Source organism: Aulonocara stuartgranti (assembly GCF_965226115.1).
Source record: "Aulonocara stuartgranti genome assembly, chromosome: 8".
Classification (NCBI taxonomy): domain Eukaryota; kingdom Metazoa; phylum Chordata; class Actinopteri; order Cichliformes; family Cichlidae; genus Aulonocara; species Aulonocara stuartgranti.
In genome coordinates, this window is record NC_138959.1 from 28,558,216 (window position 1) to 28,577,308 (window position 19,093).

The 19,093-nt window shown below is 40.4% G+C and overlaps 1 protein-coding gene across 11 annotated transcripts in view; it reads right to left on the reverse strand.

The window, feature by feature from the left end:
* Positions 1–2,237: 2,237 nt before the first annotated feature.
* The window catches only part of tmem94 (transmembrane protein 94), a 41,513-nt gene continuing 24,657 nt past the window's right edge, over positions 2,238–19,093 (reverse strand). For 6 of the 11 annotated variants that reach the window (XM_082543888.1, XM_082543887.1, XM_082543890.1 and 3 more), the window contains 10 exons: positions 17,486–17,601; positions 17,281–17,380; positions 17,044–17,152; positions 14,690–14,879; positions 14,521–14,598; positions 14,328–14,413; positions 14,152–14,233; positions 13,097–13,266; positions 12,856–12,950; positions 9,901–10,805 (listed from right to left, as the gene is read on the reverse strand). In XM_082543888.1, coding sequence (XP_082400014.1) covers positions 10,009–10,805; positions 12,856–12,950; positions 13,097–13,266; positions 14,152–14,233; positions 14,328–14,413; positions 14,521–14,598; positions 14,690–14,879; positions 17,044–17,152; positions 17,281–17,380; positions 17,486–17,601 — 1,823 coding nt within the window. In that variant the 3' untranslated portion in view covers positions 9,901–10,008. The other 5 variants (XM_082543893.1, XM_082543885.1, XM_082543892.1 and 2 more) reach the window with 2 other exon arrangements.

Consider the following 19,093-nt stretch of genomic DNA (forward strand, 5'->3'; position numbering starts at 1 on the left):
GGGTGAACCAGTTTCTGTCTGAGCGTGTTGCTGGGTCTGAAATACACTGGGATGTCATGCTTGGAGAAAACTCTCCTGAGTTTCTCTGATACACCGGCTACATAGGGGATGACAATGTTGTTGCGTCTGTCCTTCTTATCCTCCCTCGCTGGTGTCTGGTCTTCTTTTCTGTGCCTCTTTGCTGACTTTAAGAACGCCCATTTAGGATAGCCGCACGTTTTGAGTGTGTGTTCCTTCTTTTTCCCTTCAGGCTTAGAGGGAACATGTTCTGCCCGGTGGTGTAGGGTCCTGATTACTCCAAGTTTGTGTTCCAAAGGGTGATGGGAGTCAAAGAGGAGGTACTGGTCCGTGTGTGTGGGCTTCCGGTAAACTTCGATGTTGAGTTTGCCGTTCTCTTCAATGTGCACAGCGCAGTCCAGGAAAGGCAAACAGTTGTCCTTTGTGTCTTCCCTGGTGAACTTGATGTTTTTATCCACAGCGTTAATGTGCGCAGTGAAGGATTCCACTTCTTGTGTCTTGATTTTGACCCAGATGTCGTCCACATATCTGTACCAGTGGCTGGGTACTCTTCCTTTGAAAGAGCCAAGAGCCTTCCTTTCCACTTCCTCCATGTAAAGGTTGGCTACAATAGGTGACACGGGGGAGCCCATGGCACAGCCATGTTTTTGTCTGTAGAAGCCTTCGTTGTACTTGAAATATGTAGTGGTGAGGCAGAGGTCTAACAGTGTGCAGATCTGATCGGGTGTGAAGTTGGTCCTGTCCTCCAAGGAGCTGTCTTCTTGTAGTCGTTTTCTGACAGTCTCCACGGCCTCCGTGGTGGGTATGCAAGTGAAGAGAGAGACTACATCAAAGGACACCATGGTTTCATCTGGATCCAGGGTAAGTTTCTGGCCCTTGTCAGGGCAGGGATAGCTCAGTAGGTAGAGTGGTGGCCCCTTGATCGGAAGGTCGGGGGTTCGATTCCCCTGAACAGCTACCCTGAGGTACCCCTGAGCAAGGTACCGTCCCTACACACTGCTCCCCGGGCGCCCAGTGGCTGCCCACTGCTTCACTGAGTGAATGGGTTAAATGCAGAGAGGGATTTTCCCCACGGGGACCAATAAAGTACACTTTCTTCTGAAGTCGGTGGAGTTCTTGATGTGGTGTGGGGTGTTCCCCACGAGAGGCACAAGGATGGTAGCAAGGTGTTTAGCAATGTTGTAAGTGGCTGAGTTTATGCTACTGACTATGGGTCTGAGGGGGGTGGGGGGGTTACTCCCACTAGGTTTATATCTGGGACTCTCCACCATTTGACCTTAGAACTGAAGAAGCTTCTCAGATGAGAGGTCAAATGTCTTCAAGCAACTTAAAGAAGTCCAGACGCTTTTCTTTGCAAGCTCCTTTGACTACGATGACCTGGATGACTGAGAACCTTCACAGACAGATCCTTATAAATTATGTAATGCTGTAGGTGAACTCACTCACCAAAATATATAACACATAAAAAACTATAGCAGTAATATGCAACAAACACATTATGTAGCAGTGTTATTCGTAAAAGAAAAAAAAAAGCACACCACAATGTGTTTCACATAAAAAAATACATTGACACAACTATTTGTTTGACATTTGTTTTCAAGTACATTTTGGTGTTGATACTCACACACTGAGGTTATGAATGTACAACGTTTTGCAGCTCTTGATACTTTTTTCACTGGAACTAGCACAATCCCATTCGGATGAAAAAATATTTCACTAAACACATTATGGATAAATCAAAGCTGTCCACAGTTCCCTTTATTTTTCCTTTTTCCCTAACAGAAACCACCCTTTCTTTCAGGATAAACCTCAGTGATTAACCACATATTTGTTATTTCTCTATACGCAGCAGTTATATTTGTGTTGAAAATACCTCTGCAAATACAGGAAACAAATATTAAACAATTGTTTTAAATGTTTCCACCAGAAACTTAACTAGAGGATGCAACACCGCAGGGACTTAATTTAGTTGTACTTGTTACAACAATAAAGATATTCTGATTCTATTCTCCCCATTCTCTCAACCTCTCAGCTGGTGCTTGGCTGGTTCCTCTTGGTCCACCTTATCCTCACACTGCTGAATTTGTCCTGCCCTATCATCAAATGTGGAAAACAACAGTTGATGATAATCACCTGTCACCTTGCAGGAGGGCACTTTTCAGTCTCTCCCAAATCTGGATTCAATCAGTAAATCAACCATGGCAGTTAACAAAAATAACAACAAAATGTATCAAAAGTTTATTAAACATCTGTTAACTTGCCAGATGAAAACACAATTTTGACATGGACATACTTTATAAAATAAGAGAGAGAGGAAATGGGAAAAGAAAATTGCACGTACATACAAAGAATTTTTTTTTTTGGGGGGGGGGGGGGGGGGGGGGGCACATGTGATATGCATTTAAGCTTTAAAACATTGCAATATCTAAAATGGAAACCAAAGAGCAGTTCATTCTGAAGCCAGATACAAGAACATCTTAGAAGACATAAAGACCTGGATGACCTCTAATTAGCTGCTTTAAAAAATTCAGATCAAACTGATGTTGTTGTACTCTGCCCTAAAAAGCTTCGAAATATGGTATTTAGACAGATGCTTACTCTGGATGGCATTACCTTGGCCTCCAGTAACAATGAGAAATCTTAGTTTTTTGACCAAGACATGTCCCTCTGTGCATATAATACACAAATATATAGGACTACCTTTTTAAAAATTTGCATTTTCATCTTTAAAATGAGAAATATCCTGTTTCAGAGTGATGCTGGAAAATTTACTTTATGCATTTATTATCTCTAGGCTGGACTACTGTAATTCTTTATTATCAGGATGTCCTAAAAACTCCCTGAAAAACCTTCAGTTAATCCAAAATGCTGAAGCAAGAGTCCTGACAGGGACCAGAAAGAGAGAGCATATTTTGCTCATACTGGCCTCTCTTCATTAGTTCCTTGTTAAATTCAGAATAAAAATTTTAAAATCCTTCTCATCTTCTAATCAGAAGATGGTTCAATCCCTGGCTTCTCCAGTCTCCATGCTAAATAGCCTTGGGCAAGATATTAACCCCAAGAGTATGGATGTGTGTAAATATTTCACTTACAGTGAAAAAGGGCTTGTATGAATTAGTGAATGAGGCATGTTGTATAAAGAGCTTTGATTGCTCAGAGAGTAGAAAAAAAGTGCTATATCAAAACCAGTCAATTTACCATATACCGCTGTATATAATTATAATTGTAGTGGTAGACAAGTAGAGGAAGAAGGCTGTAGTAACATATTGATAAGATTAGGAGGGTGAAGGCAACAGTGATACCTGTGGTAACAGGAGAACAATGGGCAGACGGGGAGATGATCACAGGTTGAAGGATAAATACCGCCCAAAGGGTGGTGGGTGTGTGTGTGTGTGTGTGTGTGTGTGTGTGTGTGTGTGTGTGATCTGTGCCCTTCACTGGACAATAGTCTAACTGCATGTCTTCTTTATTCATGTGATTGTCTGCAAGAGAATATAATCCTTACATTTTGCGGTACTCTGACAAAATGGACGAATATGGGAAAAAAATGGATGAAACAATCTGTCAATATTACTTATTACAATGACAAATATTTACAAAATTCCAAAAACCTAGGACACACATGGAATAAAGTGAGGTTTTTAATCACAACTACTGTGACAGCCAATGAATATTGCAAACTTTGCAACCTGCACATGCCATATGTGAATTCAACTTTATTCCCATACATATAAAAAAAAACAAAAAAAAACAAAACAATATTATATATACACAATTCCAACTCAAAACAAAGGTTTTGGGGGGATTTTTACATTTTCTGAAAAACAATTTTAATTCTCGATCACTCACAGGGTTAACATGCCCCTGGCAAAATTTATTTTGAGGCTGTTGAGGAACGTGTTCTCAACTAATAGTATTCTGAAGATTTTAAGAGAACTTGACCTGTGACCTTAAGGTTAAGGCCACTGAGATTCAAACTCATTCGATATTTTTAGTAGATACACCCACGTATCAATTAAAAAAATAAAATAAAATCCTGTGTCGCTACATTCTCTAGCTATTACATTCCCAAACTTGGGTGTCCACATTGATCCCCTTGACGACAATACCCCATCAACCTTTTATGTCTCAGGGGTAAAAAAATGACTCATTGTCAGGTTGTATTGCATAATGTCTCTCTTCATGACTCTAGACTTATTCTCTGTTACAAGCTCAACAACCTAAATAGTTCCTGTTCCTGTCAACTAACAAACTACACAGTGCAGTAAATAAACCCAAACACATCAGCAAATATGAGAGAACCTGAGTGGCACTTCATGCTTTAGTTTCCTTTTTAACTCTAAATGAGAAAACCTCCTTTACAAAATAAATTAGCCATTTTTAATAAAAACACATTCAAGTGTGCATCTTACCTCCTCAAATGTTTTCACAAACAACGTTTATTCGACTGTTTGTTTATGTATTCAGTGAAATAGAACTAAGTTCTTCAAAAGTACTCATGCCTATATTTATAATTATTACAAACTTTGGGGCTCCACGGGTACCTTTTTTTTTTTCCAGTGTTCCCACTTGACTTGTTAAAAAAAAAAAAAAAAAATCATCAAAGCTAGTCAGGTGATATGCAACAATTCAACATGTCTCAGTGGATGTCACATTAAGATCCTCTGAAAGTGAAGTAGCATTTAGCGGAACGTTTCTGGAGTGGACCCCATGTAAAACGTTTCTCAGATGTAGAACAGATGTGAAGAAGATGAAGCAGGAGCTTCTTCAGAAATTATTCTTCATGTCTTTCAAGAGTTCAGACAACAAACTCTTCTGACATCATTTAAATGTTTGTAATTAAATTGGATTCTTTGGAGTCTTTCTTTTCCCTGCCTTTTTTGTCATGAATCAACTGTTAAAAAACGGTCCCAGAAGCTCGAACAAATGTGTCAAACTGCCCTCATGGTTGTTCGACTTTTGCTTCGCCTGGCCGCAGTGCAGTTAGGCTTAAATTGTCTGCTACAGCATGTGCACCAAGCTGGCTCCTGGTATTGCCCCACCAACCGACTTCAGAACGGAGAGTTCATTCCAAGCTTCGTTTCAAACTGCAACTTCTGTCTCTTCTGGTACCGAACTCGCACCCTTTGAAAGGACACAGAGGACAAACCAGAGCTTATAATCAACAAACGCACAAAAAAAACAATTTAGCAGCAATTCAGTGCTCTGAGGAGTGTAAGAGAAAAACAAAGACTGACCTGAAATCTAAAAAATTAATAATCATCATCATCATCATATTATTATTATTATTTAATTAATCAATGGCTAATATCATTATTATTATTAATATCATTATTATCATCATCATCATCATTATTATCATTATTATTATTCCACCACCACATGTTCATGCTACCCTCTTTCTGTTTCTAACATTTGTACAGAACATATTGTCCATCCATCCATTCGCTTCCGCTTCTCCTTTCCAGGGTCGCGGGGGGCGCTGGAGCCTATCCCAGCTGTCATAGGGCGAGAGGCGGGGTACACCCTGGACAGGTCGCCAGTCTGTCGCAAGGCTAACACAGAGACACAGACAACCAGTCGCACTCACATTCACACCTATGGGCAATTTAGATTGATCAATTAACCTATCCCCACTAACTGCATGTCTTTGGACTGTGGGAGGAAGCCGGAGTACCTGGGGAGAACATGCAAACTCCACACAGAAAGACCCCGGCCTGATGGTGGAATTGAACTCAGGACCTTCTTACTGTGCAGCAAAAGTGCTAACCACCGTGGTGCCCGTGCAACGTGAATCAGAATCATATTGCTTCTAATCGTTTTCCAACTATTTTATACTATCCCTTCTCCCCCCCCCCCAACACTACTGATGTATTTCTAACAGCTTCTTCTATTTCGTACCGTATCTCATGTAGCTTCACCACTTCATTGACTACAACCACCAGCAGCAGGGAGACAGACACTAGCAGCCAGGCCTCCAGCGGTATGTCAGCCAGTTTAAAGCACAGGACAGTAGTCTTGTCACACCACAACTGGTAATCCACTGTGGCTTGAACAATTTGGCTGACCAGTCTGGTGAAAAGTACAGACAAGAGGATTTCATACATATACATACCCTTTTCCATTAGTACCTACTCGTGTCGGCTTGGTATGGCTTAACAAGGGTTTTTAGGGTTCGCCATGGGACGATAGTAGTGACTGGTAGCAGGTACCTTTTTAGTACCTGCTTGGCCACAGTCTCAAGCGGTCCAACCAGGTACTAAAATGTGACATCAAACCGCATGCCACCGATTGGCTAATCGGTGGCGTCACTTGATGATTCACGAGAGCGTCTCCTTATCGAAAATCATAACCGCCATTTTTGAAACACGACAACGAGGTAAATGGGTACACAACAAATAATACTGTGGTCTTCAAGTCTGACAAAACGCCACCGACTGAGGAATGGGAATAGCATCGGTCTGATATCCTCCTCTACTGTCTTGATGCATGCTCAATCATCCTGCTAAGTAAATCCCAAAGAGTTAATTCTGTTCATCTGGACGTTTTTAGTTTTCAAGTGATTTTCTTCAGTCACAGATGACTGCAGGTCTCTGCAACCTTATAAACAGTACCTTTGCACAATGACAAGCCCAATGTGCTGTGAGGTCAGACCACACTGATCAACAACCACAGATCAAAGACCACTGATCAATGCCCATGAGTACTATTCATAGAGTTGGGGAATGGTTGCAATCACAGCATTGTATGATGGTGAAAGATGTCCCCTCCTCGATTCAGAGGAGCTCTTTCCCTTTTCACATAAATGGCCTCCTTGACTCCCCACTCAAACTAGCAAACTAGTGTTTAAACACAACGTCCACAGATGAACACAATCAACTCCTTGGGGCTCTCCTTGTGTTGTGGTGTCATGTGTCGCATGCAAATGATGTAACCGGAGACTCTGCTGCGTTACTATTAAGACTTCACGCACGTTCGTGGTATATTGATTGTAACGAGCCGATCCAAGTAGGTACTAATAAAAAAAATTGCTAACAAAGACTCAAAAACAAAGGCAATCCCAACTGATTTTACTGTAACGTATAAAGTATCATAAGACAAGATCTTATTATGGTCATGACTACATTTTACATTCTGCCAACTCTGAGGTAAACAGCAGAACTACAGTTCTGTGCAGAAGTCTTGAGCCACCCACCTGTTTTATATTTTGTTTCGAAGAATTCAGAATTTGTATTTTTAAATATCTATAGGCAATAGTTTTACAGACATTATTAAGCTCTTTCAAAGTTTTTCTTTGGACATTAGGTGCTTTTTTTTCCAGTTTTCAGTCCAGTCCTTGTACCTAATCATTTTCAGAAGAATGTTTTAACACTGGCCAATGACTCGTGCAGGCATAAAAAGGCACCCAACTCAACCAATGAAGGATAATGATAACAATGTTATAAAAACTGACAAAACACAATTTTAGAAATAAGAAGGAAAAATCCAGCGAAGACCTAAAAGTCCTCCTTTGAAATGCATCTGATCTTTCAGTCATTTACTGTTTGACCACGACTCAGTAATGACTTTCACGGAGTGTGGCTATCAAGAAGCCATTCTTAAGAAAGGGAAACAAGAAGAAGAGCTTGAAGTAAGCCAAATTGCACAAGAACGGGACTGAAAATCAGGGGTATCAGGACTTATATACAGCTGGACAGAATTGTTAGCCCGCTATGTAAATATAATTTTTAAGCACACGTTTTAACAGTACTTGGAAAATACTTGAATTTTTTCCCCCCAGTACCATCACTTTGGTCTTCTGGAGGTAGTTCTTCACCACGAGTTATATATGATTTGGCTCCTTGTCAGGTTGGAAGACAAAGCAACAACCCAGAACCACTTTTACTATGGACTGCATGAGTTTTTCTGTTAAAATCTTCACATTTCCCTCTTTCTTCATGATTTCATCGACCATGATGAGTTTTCCCACTTCCACACTTGCTGCAGCATCCCCATAGTTTGGTGTGAGGACAGTATGCTTTGGGTTGCACACATCTCCCTTCTTTCTACAAACATAACCAATGTCTTTGGCCAAAGAGCTAGAATTTTGTCTCATTTGACCAAAGGACACATTTCCTACCTCTGCCAGTATGATGGCTGCATGCAGCCACACAACTGAAATACTCTGTTACCTGGAGCTGGTTTAAGTGCAGAGGCAACAGAATGGACTTAACCATCTGTTGTGACGATTCAGGGGGGAATGGGGTTTCTTCTTGTATTATGTTTAGCTATTGCTTTGTGGTTTTCACCTTTTATTTATACAATAGTTCATTCAGTCACTATATAAGTGGAGCTGTCTCTCATTTGGGGAAGTCTGTTTGTTGAATTATGATATTTTGTACTTTTTTTGAGTATAATTTTGTTTAGTTAACCTCTTTTATGGGCCCACTTAATTATTAATATGGCTTGTTTCTGTCATTTAATTTTTGTAATAATTTTGTCTTTTTTGGAGGGTATAGTAAAACCTATTTCTTGAAGTGCATGTATGTTCTCATAGCCAGGTTTGCTCTGTACTGGGTGGCTCACTTCCTCATGTTCCTCAAACTTGGAAATGTTACAACTTTTTATATTCAACTGCTTTGTGGGCATCAATAAGTCTTTTTCTAAAGTCTAAATTGATTTTATTTCTTTCTGGCCTGATGCTTTCTCAAGTGACAGCTCAGACACTTTTTTCTACTGTATAAATAAGATAAATCCCAGTTTTAACTCGAAGCTTTGGTCATTTTAAAGTCAAAGCACATCATTGCATAGCAGTGGTTTGGGCTACGGCTCAATGGAAAAGGTCAATTTTTCAGAGGGATAATAATACTGACCCCAGGCATTTTTGGGTTTTTTTCTGAAATTATTCTTTCAATATGTGCAAATAAAAATATTTTGTGCTTTCTAAAGAAACCTAATGTATTTAGAAATGCTCGTTTGAAAATCTCTTCTGTTAAAAAAAAAAAAAAAAAGTACTTGGGAAATTTTGACATCAACTTGAAATTTCGTAGTGGGAGTAATCATTTTGTTCTTATCTGTACGCAGAATAAGAACAAAAGCAATCTATAAAACACGGTGAAGACTGTAATGGTTTAGGTCTGCATGGCTCTTCAGTGGAGTTATGAACATGGAAATGTACAATTAGATTTTTATCCACCATCCACTACCACCTGGAAAGCAACTGATTGGCAATGGCTTCATTTTTTAGCATGACAATGGTCACAAATATGACACCGATGCTGTAAAAATAACAAGGTTTCTACACGTACCAAGATAGAAAATGTCTAAACTATTTGCTGCACATATACTTTCATAGCAAAAAATCTAAATGAAGCATGGATCAAGACTTTTGCACGGTACTGAGTTTTCTCTCAGGTGGTAACGTTGCAGCAACATAACCACAATGTTCAAAGTTTGATTCTAGCTTTGTGAGTGCAGTATGTCAACACAACATTGCATTCACTTTGAAAGTTGTCTTGCAGTCTCATTAGTAAATATGTCTCTAAACATTGCTTAACATCTTTAATAGACAAACACATGAACTCCAGCACCAATCTGTTCATTTTAACCCTGTTGTAAGTACAGTATCTAAAGCTAAATGTACTGGTGTTTATACACTGCAATTTTCTAGTCTTACTGATCACTCAAAACAGGGCTGCTGAAATCTATTATAAAACCAGCGTTAATCTTAGTCCTTGATGTTTGCAAAGATGTTGATAAACACTGGGCTTTAACATTATCTAAAGAACATAATTACTTACACCACAGGTACAGTGACACACCACCAGGTATTGCTGAATGGGCTCTTTTTCCATAAAGGCTGCGAGCGATGGACATAGCTCAGGGAGATTACCACTGGTAAATGACAGAACAACAATAAGAAAAGTTCGATTTTAAAAAAGAAAACACAATCACTCATCTTTAACATGGGAGTTTTACTGATCATCTCGTGATTATCAAAACAATCTGTGTTCAAAATCCATCCATCCATCCATCTTCATCCGCTTTATCCGGGGCCGGGTCGCGGGGGCAGCAGCCTAAGCAAAGAAGCCCAGACCTCCCTCTCCCAGCCACCTCCTCCAGCTTATCCGGGGGAACACCAAGGCGTTCCCAGGCCAGCTGAGAGATATAATCTCTCCAGCGTGTCCTGGGTCTGCCCCGGGGCCTCCTCCCGGTGGGACATGCCTGGAACACCTCACCCATCCTTGTCAGATGCCCGAACCACCTCAGCTGGCTCCTTTCGATGTGGAGCAGCAGCAGCTCTACTCTGAGCCCCTCCCGGACGGCCGAACTTCTCACCCTATCTCTAAGGGACAGGCCAGCCACCCTTCGGAGGAAGCTCATTTCTGCCGCTTGTATCCGCGATCTCGTTCTTTCGGTCATTACCCACAGCTCGTGGCCATAGGTGAGGGTAGGGACGTAGATCGACCGGTAAATTGAGGGCTTCGCTTTTACACTCAGCTCCCTCTTCACCACGACGGACCGGTGCAGCGTCCGCATTACTGCAGCTGCAGCCCCAATCCGTCTGTCGATCTCCGGTTTCCTTCTCCCATCACTCGTGAACAAGACCCCGAGATACTTGAACTCCTCCACTTGGGGCAGGAACTCATCCCCGACCCGGAGTGGGCACTCCACCCTTTTCCGGCTGAGAACCACGGCCTCAGATTTGGAGGTGCTGATCCTCATTCCCGCTGCTTCACACTCGGCTGCGAACCGTTCCAGTGCGAGCTGGAGGCCCTCACCCGATGAAGCCAACAGAACCACATCATCTGCAAAAATCAGAGATGAGATTCTGAGGCCACCAAAGCGAAAGCCCTCCGCCACTTGGCTGCGCCTAGAAATCCTGTCCATAAAAATTATGAACAGAACCGAAGACAAAGGGCAGCCCTGGCGGAGCCCATCACCCACCGGGAACGAGTCCGACTTATTGCCGGCAATGCGAACCAAGCTCTTGCAACGGTTGTATTGGGATCGAATGGCCCGTAGCAATGGGCCAGACACCCCATACATTTTGAACACACACCAAGTATGGGTGAGTTCAAAATGTTCTTTTTTTTTTTTCAAACTACCTCTCTGAAAATGGGCCACGTCCACATGTACATGGGTATTTTTGAAAACGCAGGATTTTCTATGTGTTTGCACCTTTCGTCCACATGTGTACGGTGTTTTTGATCACTGAAAACTAAGATTTCTAAAAAACTCCTGCCAGGGTGGAGGTTTTCAAAAACTCAGTTTTTGCGTTTGTGTGGACGAGGAAAACTGAGATTTAGTCATGCAACGTCAGAGGTGTGAGCCTCTTTTGACGTGACGTTATTGTTTACATGAGATTAATTTCTACAATTGCGGATATAGACAAAATACTATTGGTGTTAATCTATGTGCAGTTTTTACACACTTACATATACACACACACTTACTGTCCCTCCGTTTAGAAAGGCAGAGGCGTCAGAGTGAACTTCGCACATGGCTTATACATTCAACCAGTGTTGGGAAGGTTACATTTTAAAATGTATTCCACTACAGATTACAGATTACATGCCCCAAAATGTATTTTGTAACATATTCCGTTACGTTACTCAATGAGAGTAACATATTCAGAATACTTTGGATTACTTAATATATTATCATGCTTTAGAACTACATGAATGTACTATTGCTGTGATTTATTACTATCACTGAAGGTTACTCGCCATACCAATACCAACTAGATATTTAAATCTTAATATAAATGAGTAACAGTAGGTGGACATTAGGTAAGGCTGCACTTTTTGCAGCGATCTCGTATAGAAAACTATTCCGCGTGTATATAAAACAGGTCCGCGGCTTTGAACCGTAGTAAAGGGACCTCTGGCTAATACGGGCTTGTAGCTGAAAACTAGCTTTACTTTGTTGTCTGGGTCAACTTTGCAAGCGAAAGACAGAGAGAGGCGTTGAAAGACTGCTTCAACGGAACTTATTGTTTCGGAGGAAAACACGAACACGGTGTACAGTCGAGTCTTAACAGCTTACTTACAACTGGGCTCGTCAGGCACTCTTCTTGGCTGCAGTGGTTATTATTATATTTACATGCTCACAGACACATAACGGATATGACAGTCCATTCTCGCTGCAGCACGGACTACACTACCCATGAGGCTACATTCTTTAAGGCTATGCCTGTAACACTCTGCCTATTGCCTTCATTTTAAATACTTTTTTGAATAATAAAATTTTTTTTTTTTTTAAATTCCGTAAGTAGAGGTGACATGGGCCGTGAGATTGAGACACAGGCATTAGAGCCTCTTAATGGTTGTATTCTGAGTACCACCCTTTTAAACAGTAAATGTAATACAGTTACTCATATTTTGTATTTTAAATACGTAACGGTGGTACATGTAATCCGTTAATCCCCAACACTGCATAAAACACAGCCGCTTAATGTATGTATGCTGTATCCATTTTGTTCATTCCTAAGCTGTGAGTCTACACCAACCTGTCTTTAGTTATTAGCATTTGAAATGTTGAAGGCACCCCCCCCAAGAAGACGGAGGGAAGCCCTATCCCTAGCAGAGCACAGTGTGGGTAAAAAAAAAAAAAAAAAAAAAAAAAAAAAGCAGTTTCAGGTGATTTGGGCAAACCTAAGCTCCGAGAACAGAATAAAAATTGTTTTATGGTCCCGCAAATTGACCAGAGGGAGGAAAGGGGTTTTCATTTACTAAAGACGCGCTCCAGTGGAATACTCTAAGATCCTGACTGCCGTTGTCATAGAGCTCACAAACTGCTTTAAGACATCATAAAAATCTAAAGGACACTTGTACATATCTATGAAGGCGCTCTTACCTGTGTGCAAGACAAGAAACCCTGCCATGATCTTCTGCGTCATCAGCAGACCGTTAGACAGTTCAAAGAACCACTGAGGTGCACTAGGTGAAACGCTGCAGATATATGGAAATATATTTGTTTTTAACATGTTGCTTACTTGTTCTTCATTATTGCTAATCTAACTGCATTGTAATTAATTTTAGCATTAAGTCTATGAGTGGAACAGCTATGGACTGTTGCAGGTTATTGTTACTCCTACCTCTTTGCAAATATATTACAGGAGGCAGTGGTGTTGTCTGAGGAGTTCAGGTTGCAGTGTGACAAACTGCTCAGGCAGACCGCTTGTAGGCTAAACCCAAAGGCCAACAGGTAGGCACACATAGTCAGGCCAAACTTCAACAGGAAACAGCCAAGGAAGTAGTTCTGAGTCTGGTTAAAGAGGTTGGCAAACAGACATACACAAATTCATCCAAGATTTCAGTAGCTGATCTGGTAATGTAGCTGTTCCTTTTCAAATCACTTTATCAGCTAATGTTACAAAATAGCCATCAGATTCATGTATGGCTAATTGTATCTTGCTTGCCAAGGTTATTGCTAGTAAGACAGCAAATACTAGCCTAGCCTGCCAAATGACTTCAATAGTTAATGTGATCCTTCATATGAACTTACCCATAAATTCTAAAGTCAAATGACTGAACAAAACAAAGATTTATAACCACTTTCTTCAGTAGTACCGCAAAATATAGAATGGCTAGTTATTACTAGCTGTTGTAACTCTTTTATTCAGTGTGATTGTTTTTTAATGTTACTCTTAATTGATCTGTTATTGTATATTTTTCACATGTTCGTATGGGATATTGTATTTGTTTTAAATGTTATGTACATGTATTTTGACTTTAGTTGCCATGATGCCAGGTTTCTCTTGGAAATGAGATTTTTAATCTCAATGAGATTTTTTTACCTGGATAAATAAAGGACTAGTAAAATAAAAAATAAAAACCAAGCTATGCAACATGTATTTTGCAATAGTAGCTGCAACTTTGTTGTCATATGACTGATGCTGAGGAAAACAGTAGACGAAATAGTCCACCATTACAGTGCAGGACATTTTTGTGCATGTCTTGTAATTTGCCAGTTGTAACTGCTATGGTCGTGTCTATAATTAATTCTTTCTCTGAGGTTGAGCAGAGTTTCTTTAAGTAGATTTTATTAAGCATTCATTTGAGTGGATACAGGAAATAGATACACTGTGTGAACAATAAAAACCTGAATAATATCACATGAGTATACTCTATTTCTCATACTTGATACTACCTTCTTTGGGATTGCGTCCAGGTTCTTCCCTGTGGCAACTGTCATAACTGTACTATCAGGTGGCTTTCCCAAAAGTGACACACTGCCAACAGAGAACAAATTAGAACCAGTTTCTTCACGAAACAACAAAATAACAATGAATTATTAGTTTCTAGATATTTACAGTATGTATGTACCTTAGCAGAGGGCAGCTGAAGCATGACACCCAGAGGATGTCAGTGGTGTTCATGGGAGGAGGAAGTTGAGCTAAGCAGGCTAAGAACTGTAACACCAGAAGCACATCATGCAGTAAATTACACAGAAATAGGAAGATGTTTAATGCAGTGTAAACAGGCACATCTTCAGAATTTATGAATCTTCCCTTCTCACCTGGATGATAACCAGACTGAGTTGACACTGCAGCAGAAAGAGGAAGCACTTGCGAATGCCGTAGGTTGTGTGTCGTGCCTGCAACACATTCAGCCAAAGGCAGATACATTTATAAATGTAACATTACTCTTAGACTGATCGGGTACACAAGGGCCTGTGTGCATCTAACCTGTTCTATGAGTTTGACCATGCTCACACTCTCTCCTTGGTGGAAGGTAACAGAACAGCCCATGCTGTTGAGCTGTCCAGACAGCCTCAATGGAGACAGTCCTTCGACCTCTCCATTAAATCCTCCCCCAGTGGCATAGCCAAACGTCTCCCACAAACACTGAGATGGATACAAAGGGTCCAAAGCAATGCTGTAAAACAGAGGTCAGGTGGCGCGATTAAGTCTCAGCTTTGACTGGACAATTCAAAGAAACAGAGTACTGAAGCAATTACAAGCTCATTTTTTTGCTGATGAGTAAACCATCATCTCCAGCACACTGCAGCTGGAGTCTGATTAAGAGACTTGTCCATTCATTCTTCCAACTTTGCATTGGATTTCTAAAACTATAAGTCACTTGCTTAAAGGAGACCTGTTTTATTCTAGTTTGGCCAGGTGCAGTATACAGCAGAGGTGTGGACTCGAGTCACATGACTTGGACTCGAGTCAGACTCGAGTCATTAATTTTATGACTTTAGACTTGACTTGAAAAAATGTTCTAAGACTTGTGACTTGACTTGGACTTTTACACCAATGACTTGGGACTTGAATTGGACTTGAACCGGTTTACTTGAAAAGACTTGATATTTTACCCCAAATATAAAATTTAACATGCATATTATATAGAGATTGAAAATGTGACGTCATTCACGGGTAGAACCGCAAAGGATTCTGGGAACTCGTGGCAAGCGGTACTAGCGCACGCAGGCTTTCAATTAAAATCAGTTATACAGCGATAAAAAGAAACACAAAAATGTCAAGAAGCTGTTGTGTTATTAACTGCAATAGCCGGTCGCATGACAGCCACGGGAAGCCGACGGGTAAAGAGATCAGTTGTTATCGGATTACGTCGTTGAAGAGAAATTGTTCGAGCCATGTTTCCGAAGTAACAAAGACGCGACTGGATTGCAGCCATTCTAAGACCAAATATAACGTCCCAGAACCCTCCAGCTCACAGGTTAGTCTGCTCCAAGCATTTACACGAAGGTCAGTGTTTTTTAGTAGTTAATACGTCATTTTCATAACATAATTAGTGATATAGGTTACAAGCAAGTCTGGCGCTGAACAGAAATTGTCGCGCTATGCTCCTTTATTTATTGTGCATAAATAGTGAATTGTCCTGACACAATATTGCGTTTCGCTTCTGTTATTATGGTACATTGACAAAAACATATACTTTTATTCACAGGATAAAACAGGTTTTTTGTATCACTAATTGTCCAGTACGATTACAGCATACAATATTATTGTCACTGCTACATTTCTGTGATGGGTACCAGAAATTATTTCCACTACTAATTAATTACCGTTGAGCTCAAAGGTCCTATTAATAAACGGTTAATGAATGTGTATTTATGACGACAATTTGTGAGACTGGTAAACTTATGATACGTACGATGGTCTTTCGTTCTACACGGTGCATTTCAAGGTCCTGTACCCATCCGTCGGTAAACTGTACCTGGACTTGTTGCAGTGACCTGAAGTTACTAAACTTCATGAGTGTATGCACTCACTCCAAGAACCGTATGATTATAAATATGCATATAAATATGCTACGATGAGATAGCTGACTTCATCTAACTAGCAAATGTTGTCCAGGCTACGTTGGTGATACAGTTTTTTTTAATGTGTATGATATTTTTGTCATGCGATTTTAAAGCTGGTACTACAACCGCATCCAAGAATAACATGCAGCTTATCTCAGAACTGTCGGTGAAAATTATTCTTGGAGCTAGGTTTAATTGAGCTGCATTTTAAAGAGGTGCAATTTCACAATTTGTGTATATTTTCTAAGTTCACTATTGTCATGTGTTGAGAAAAACACAGATTTAAAATTACATGGTCTAATATTTACATTTAGCATATAACTGCAACATTATTTTTTCGTTTTTTTTTTTTAAAGACTCGAAAGGACTTGAAATTCAAAGTTTCAGACTTGTGACTTGACTCGGACTTTTACACCAGTGACTTGAGACTCGACTCTGACTTGCCTGACATTACTTGAGACTTGACTTGAGACTTGAGGATAAAGACTTGAGACTTACTTGAGACTTGCAAAACAATGACTTGGTCCCACCTCTGGTATACAGGATACACTGTGGCATGAAAGTGTTTTTGAATTAATCTGCAAATATTCCAAATGATTTATTATCTCTTTGGTAGTCCTTGTTCTGCTTTGCAGCCTCAGTTAGCCCCATATTAGAAAAAGAATTACTGTAGCTAACTGCAGTCAGTGACAGAGTTGTGACAACCTACTGCAGAGGCAGTTGATTCTATGTTATGATTGCGCATATTCATATATTTTATTATTAGCATACCTTAGGTCACTCTGAAGGAACAGGCGGCTATTGCGGAAATTGCCAGCGCTCCCCAGACAGCACGTAACCTCCCTGTTTTCCTGCATGATCGTGATCATCTCACACATGGCTGAAAGGAAGTGATACAGGCATGTGGATCGTTGGTTCACTTTTGTTAAACTTTACTCAGAATACTAAGTAGTAATGTACTGGACATCCTGTACACAATATGGTACCCATATGTAAGATAAGACTTACTTTCAGGCGTACAGTCTGTGAAGAGTGGCACCAAAAGAGGCACATTATCAATGTTCTTCAAATGAGGACGAACCTGGTGGATCCCACGAGGTAACTTGGCCTTTACAAAATATATGGAAGCAATACATAAAACACAAGACTGAGCAGACTTTGCTTTTGCCTCTGTGGGCTAGAACAGTAGTTTCACTGGTTAAGAGCAAATTACCCTGTTACAGTCCTCCAGGAAGCTGGGGACATCGCTATCTGTGGGCTGGAAACTGGCCAGGTCAGAGTGAGCTTCCTCTTCTGGTAGCAGGGGACCTTCTGCTTCATCCCGAGAATCTGTGTTACAGAAAAAATATAGTGTGGCTTCCTCTACACTTATTAAGAAGCATTACTGAAAAAAAACAAAAAAAAAACAACGAAAAACACCAAAAGATAAGATAAGATAAGATAAGATAAGATAAGATAAGATAAGATAAGATAAGATAAGATAAGATAAGATAAGATAAGATAAGATAAGATAAGATAAGATAAGATAAGATAAGATAAGATAAGATAAGATAAGATAAGATAAGATAAGATAAGATAAGATAAGATAAGATAGAACTTTATTAATCCCTCGGGTGGGTTCCTCTGGGAAATTCGACTTCCAAAAAAAAAAAGCACAGCAACGACCGAAGTACATTTACTCATACACTCTTAAGATACACAGTATATTGCATACAGTATGTTGTATACAGCAGCGGTCCCCAACCTTTTTTGCGCCACGGACCGGTTTATGCCCGACAATATTTTCACGGACCGGCCTTTAAGGTGTCGCGGATAAATACAACAAAATAAAACTAGTACCGGTACCGAAAAAAAGAAGATTTATTCATAACACACGTGAAAAGACCCAGGAAAACGGAGTTAACGATAAAAACGATAAAAACGATAACAAACTAATGCTGAAAACCGATAAAAACCCTGAAAACTATACATTTCACACCTGAGCCTCAACTCTCGCGGCCCGGTACCAAACGACTCACGGACCGGTACCGGTCCGAGACCCGGGGGTTGAGGACCGCTGATATACAGTACTAAACTGATTTTTTGCTGAGAAGGAACCCAATACTTCGAGAAAGGAGACTGTAAGTGGTTTTATAGATATAACAGAGATACGGCTGGGCTGCCATAAATTGCTTTACCTCATAGGAAAACAGCCAGCTATTTTTCCCTCCCACTGAGTTAGGGAGGGGACATTTAGTGTGTATGTGGCAGAGTGTGAAGCACTGAGAACTAAAAGTAGCACCTCATGGTTCTCAGCCAGAAAAGGGTGGAGGACCCACTCTGGGTCAGGGATGAGTTGCTGACCCAGGTAGAGAAGTTTAATTATCTCAGGGTCTTGTTCACGAGTGAGGAAAGAGGGGAGCAGAGATTAACAGACAGACTAGTGCTTTAGCTGCAGTGATGCAGACACTACTGGTGCATCACGGTGAAGAGAGAGCAGAGTGGAAGTGCACAGCTCTTGATCTACCTTCATGAAGTGTTTGACAGTTTGGGTAATTGTGTTCTTTCAGATGTGGTTGTACATTTAGATATTAGTTGCTTTTTGCATTACCTCGTTCTGGGTGGATATTATGTTGTTGTATCCTGTTACGACAGTACCTAATAATTCTGTTTCTAGCGACATGAGAGACCTCACATTGGTTAATTGGAACGTAAAAGGTCTTGGACACGTGGTTAAGAAGGGTCATGTCCTTTCACACCTTAAATTTTTGGAAGAAGAAATTATCTTCCTCAAAGAAACGCATGCTAGTGCAGCTGAACAGCACAGGTTGAGAGCAAATTA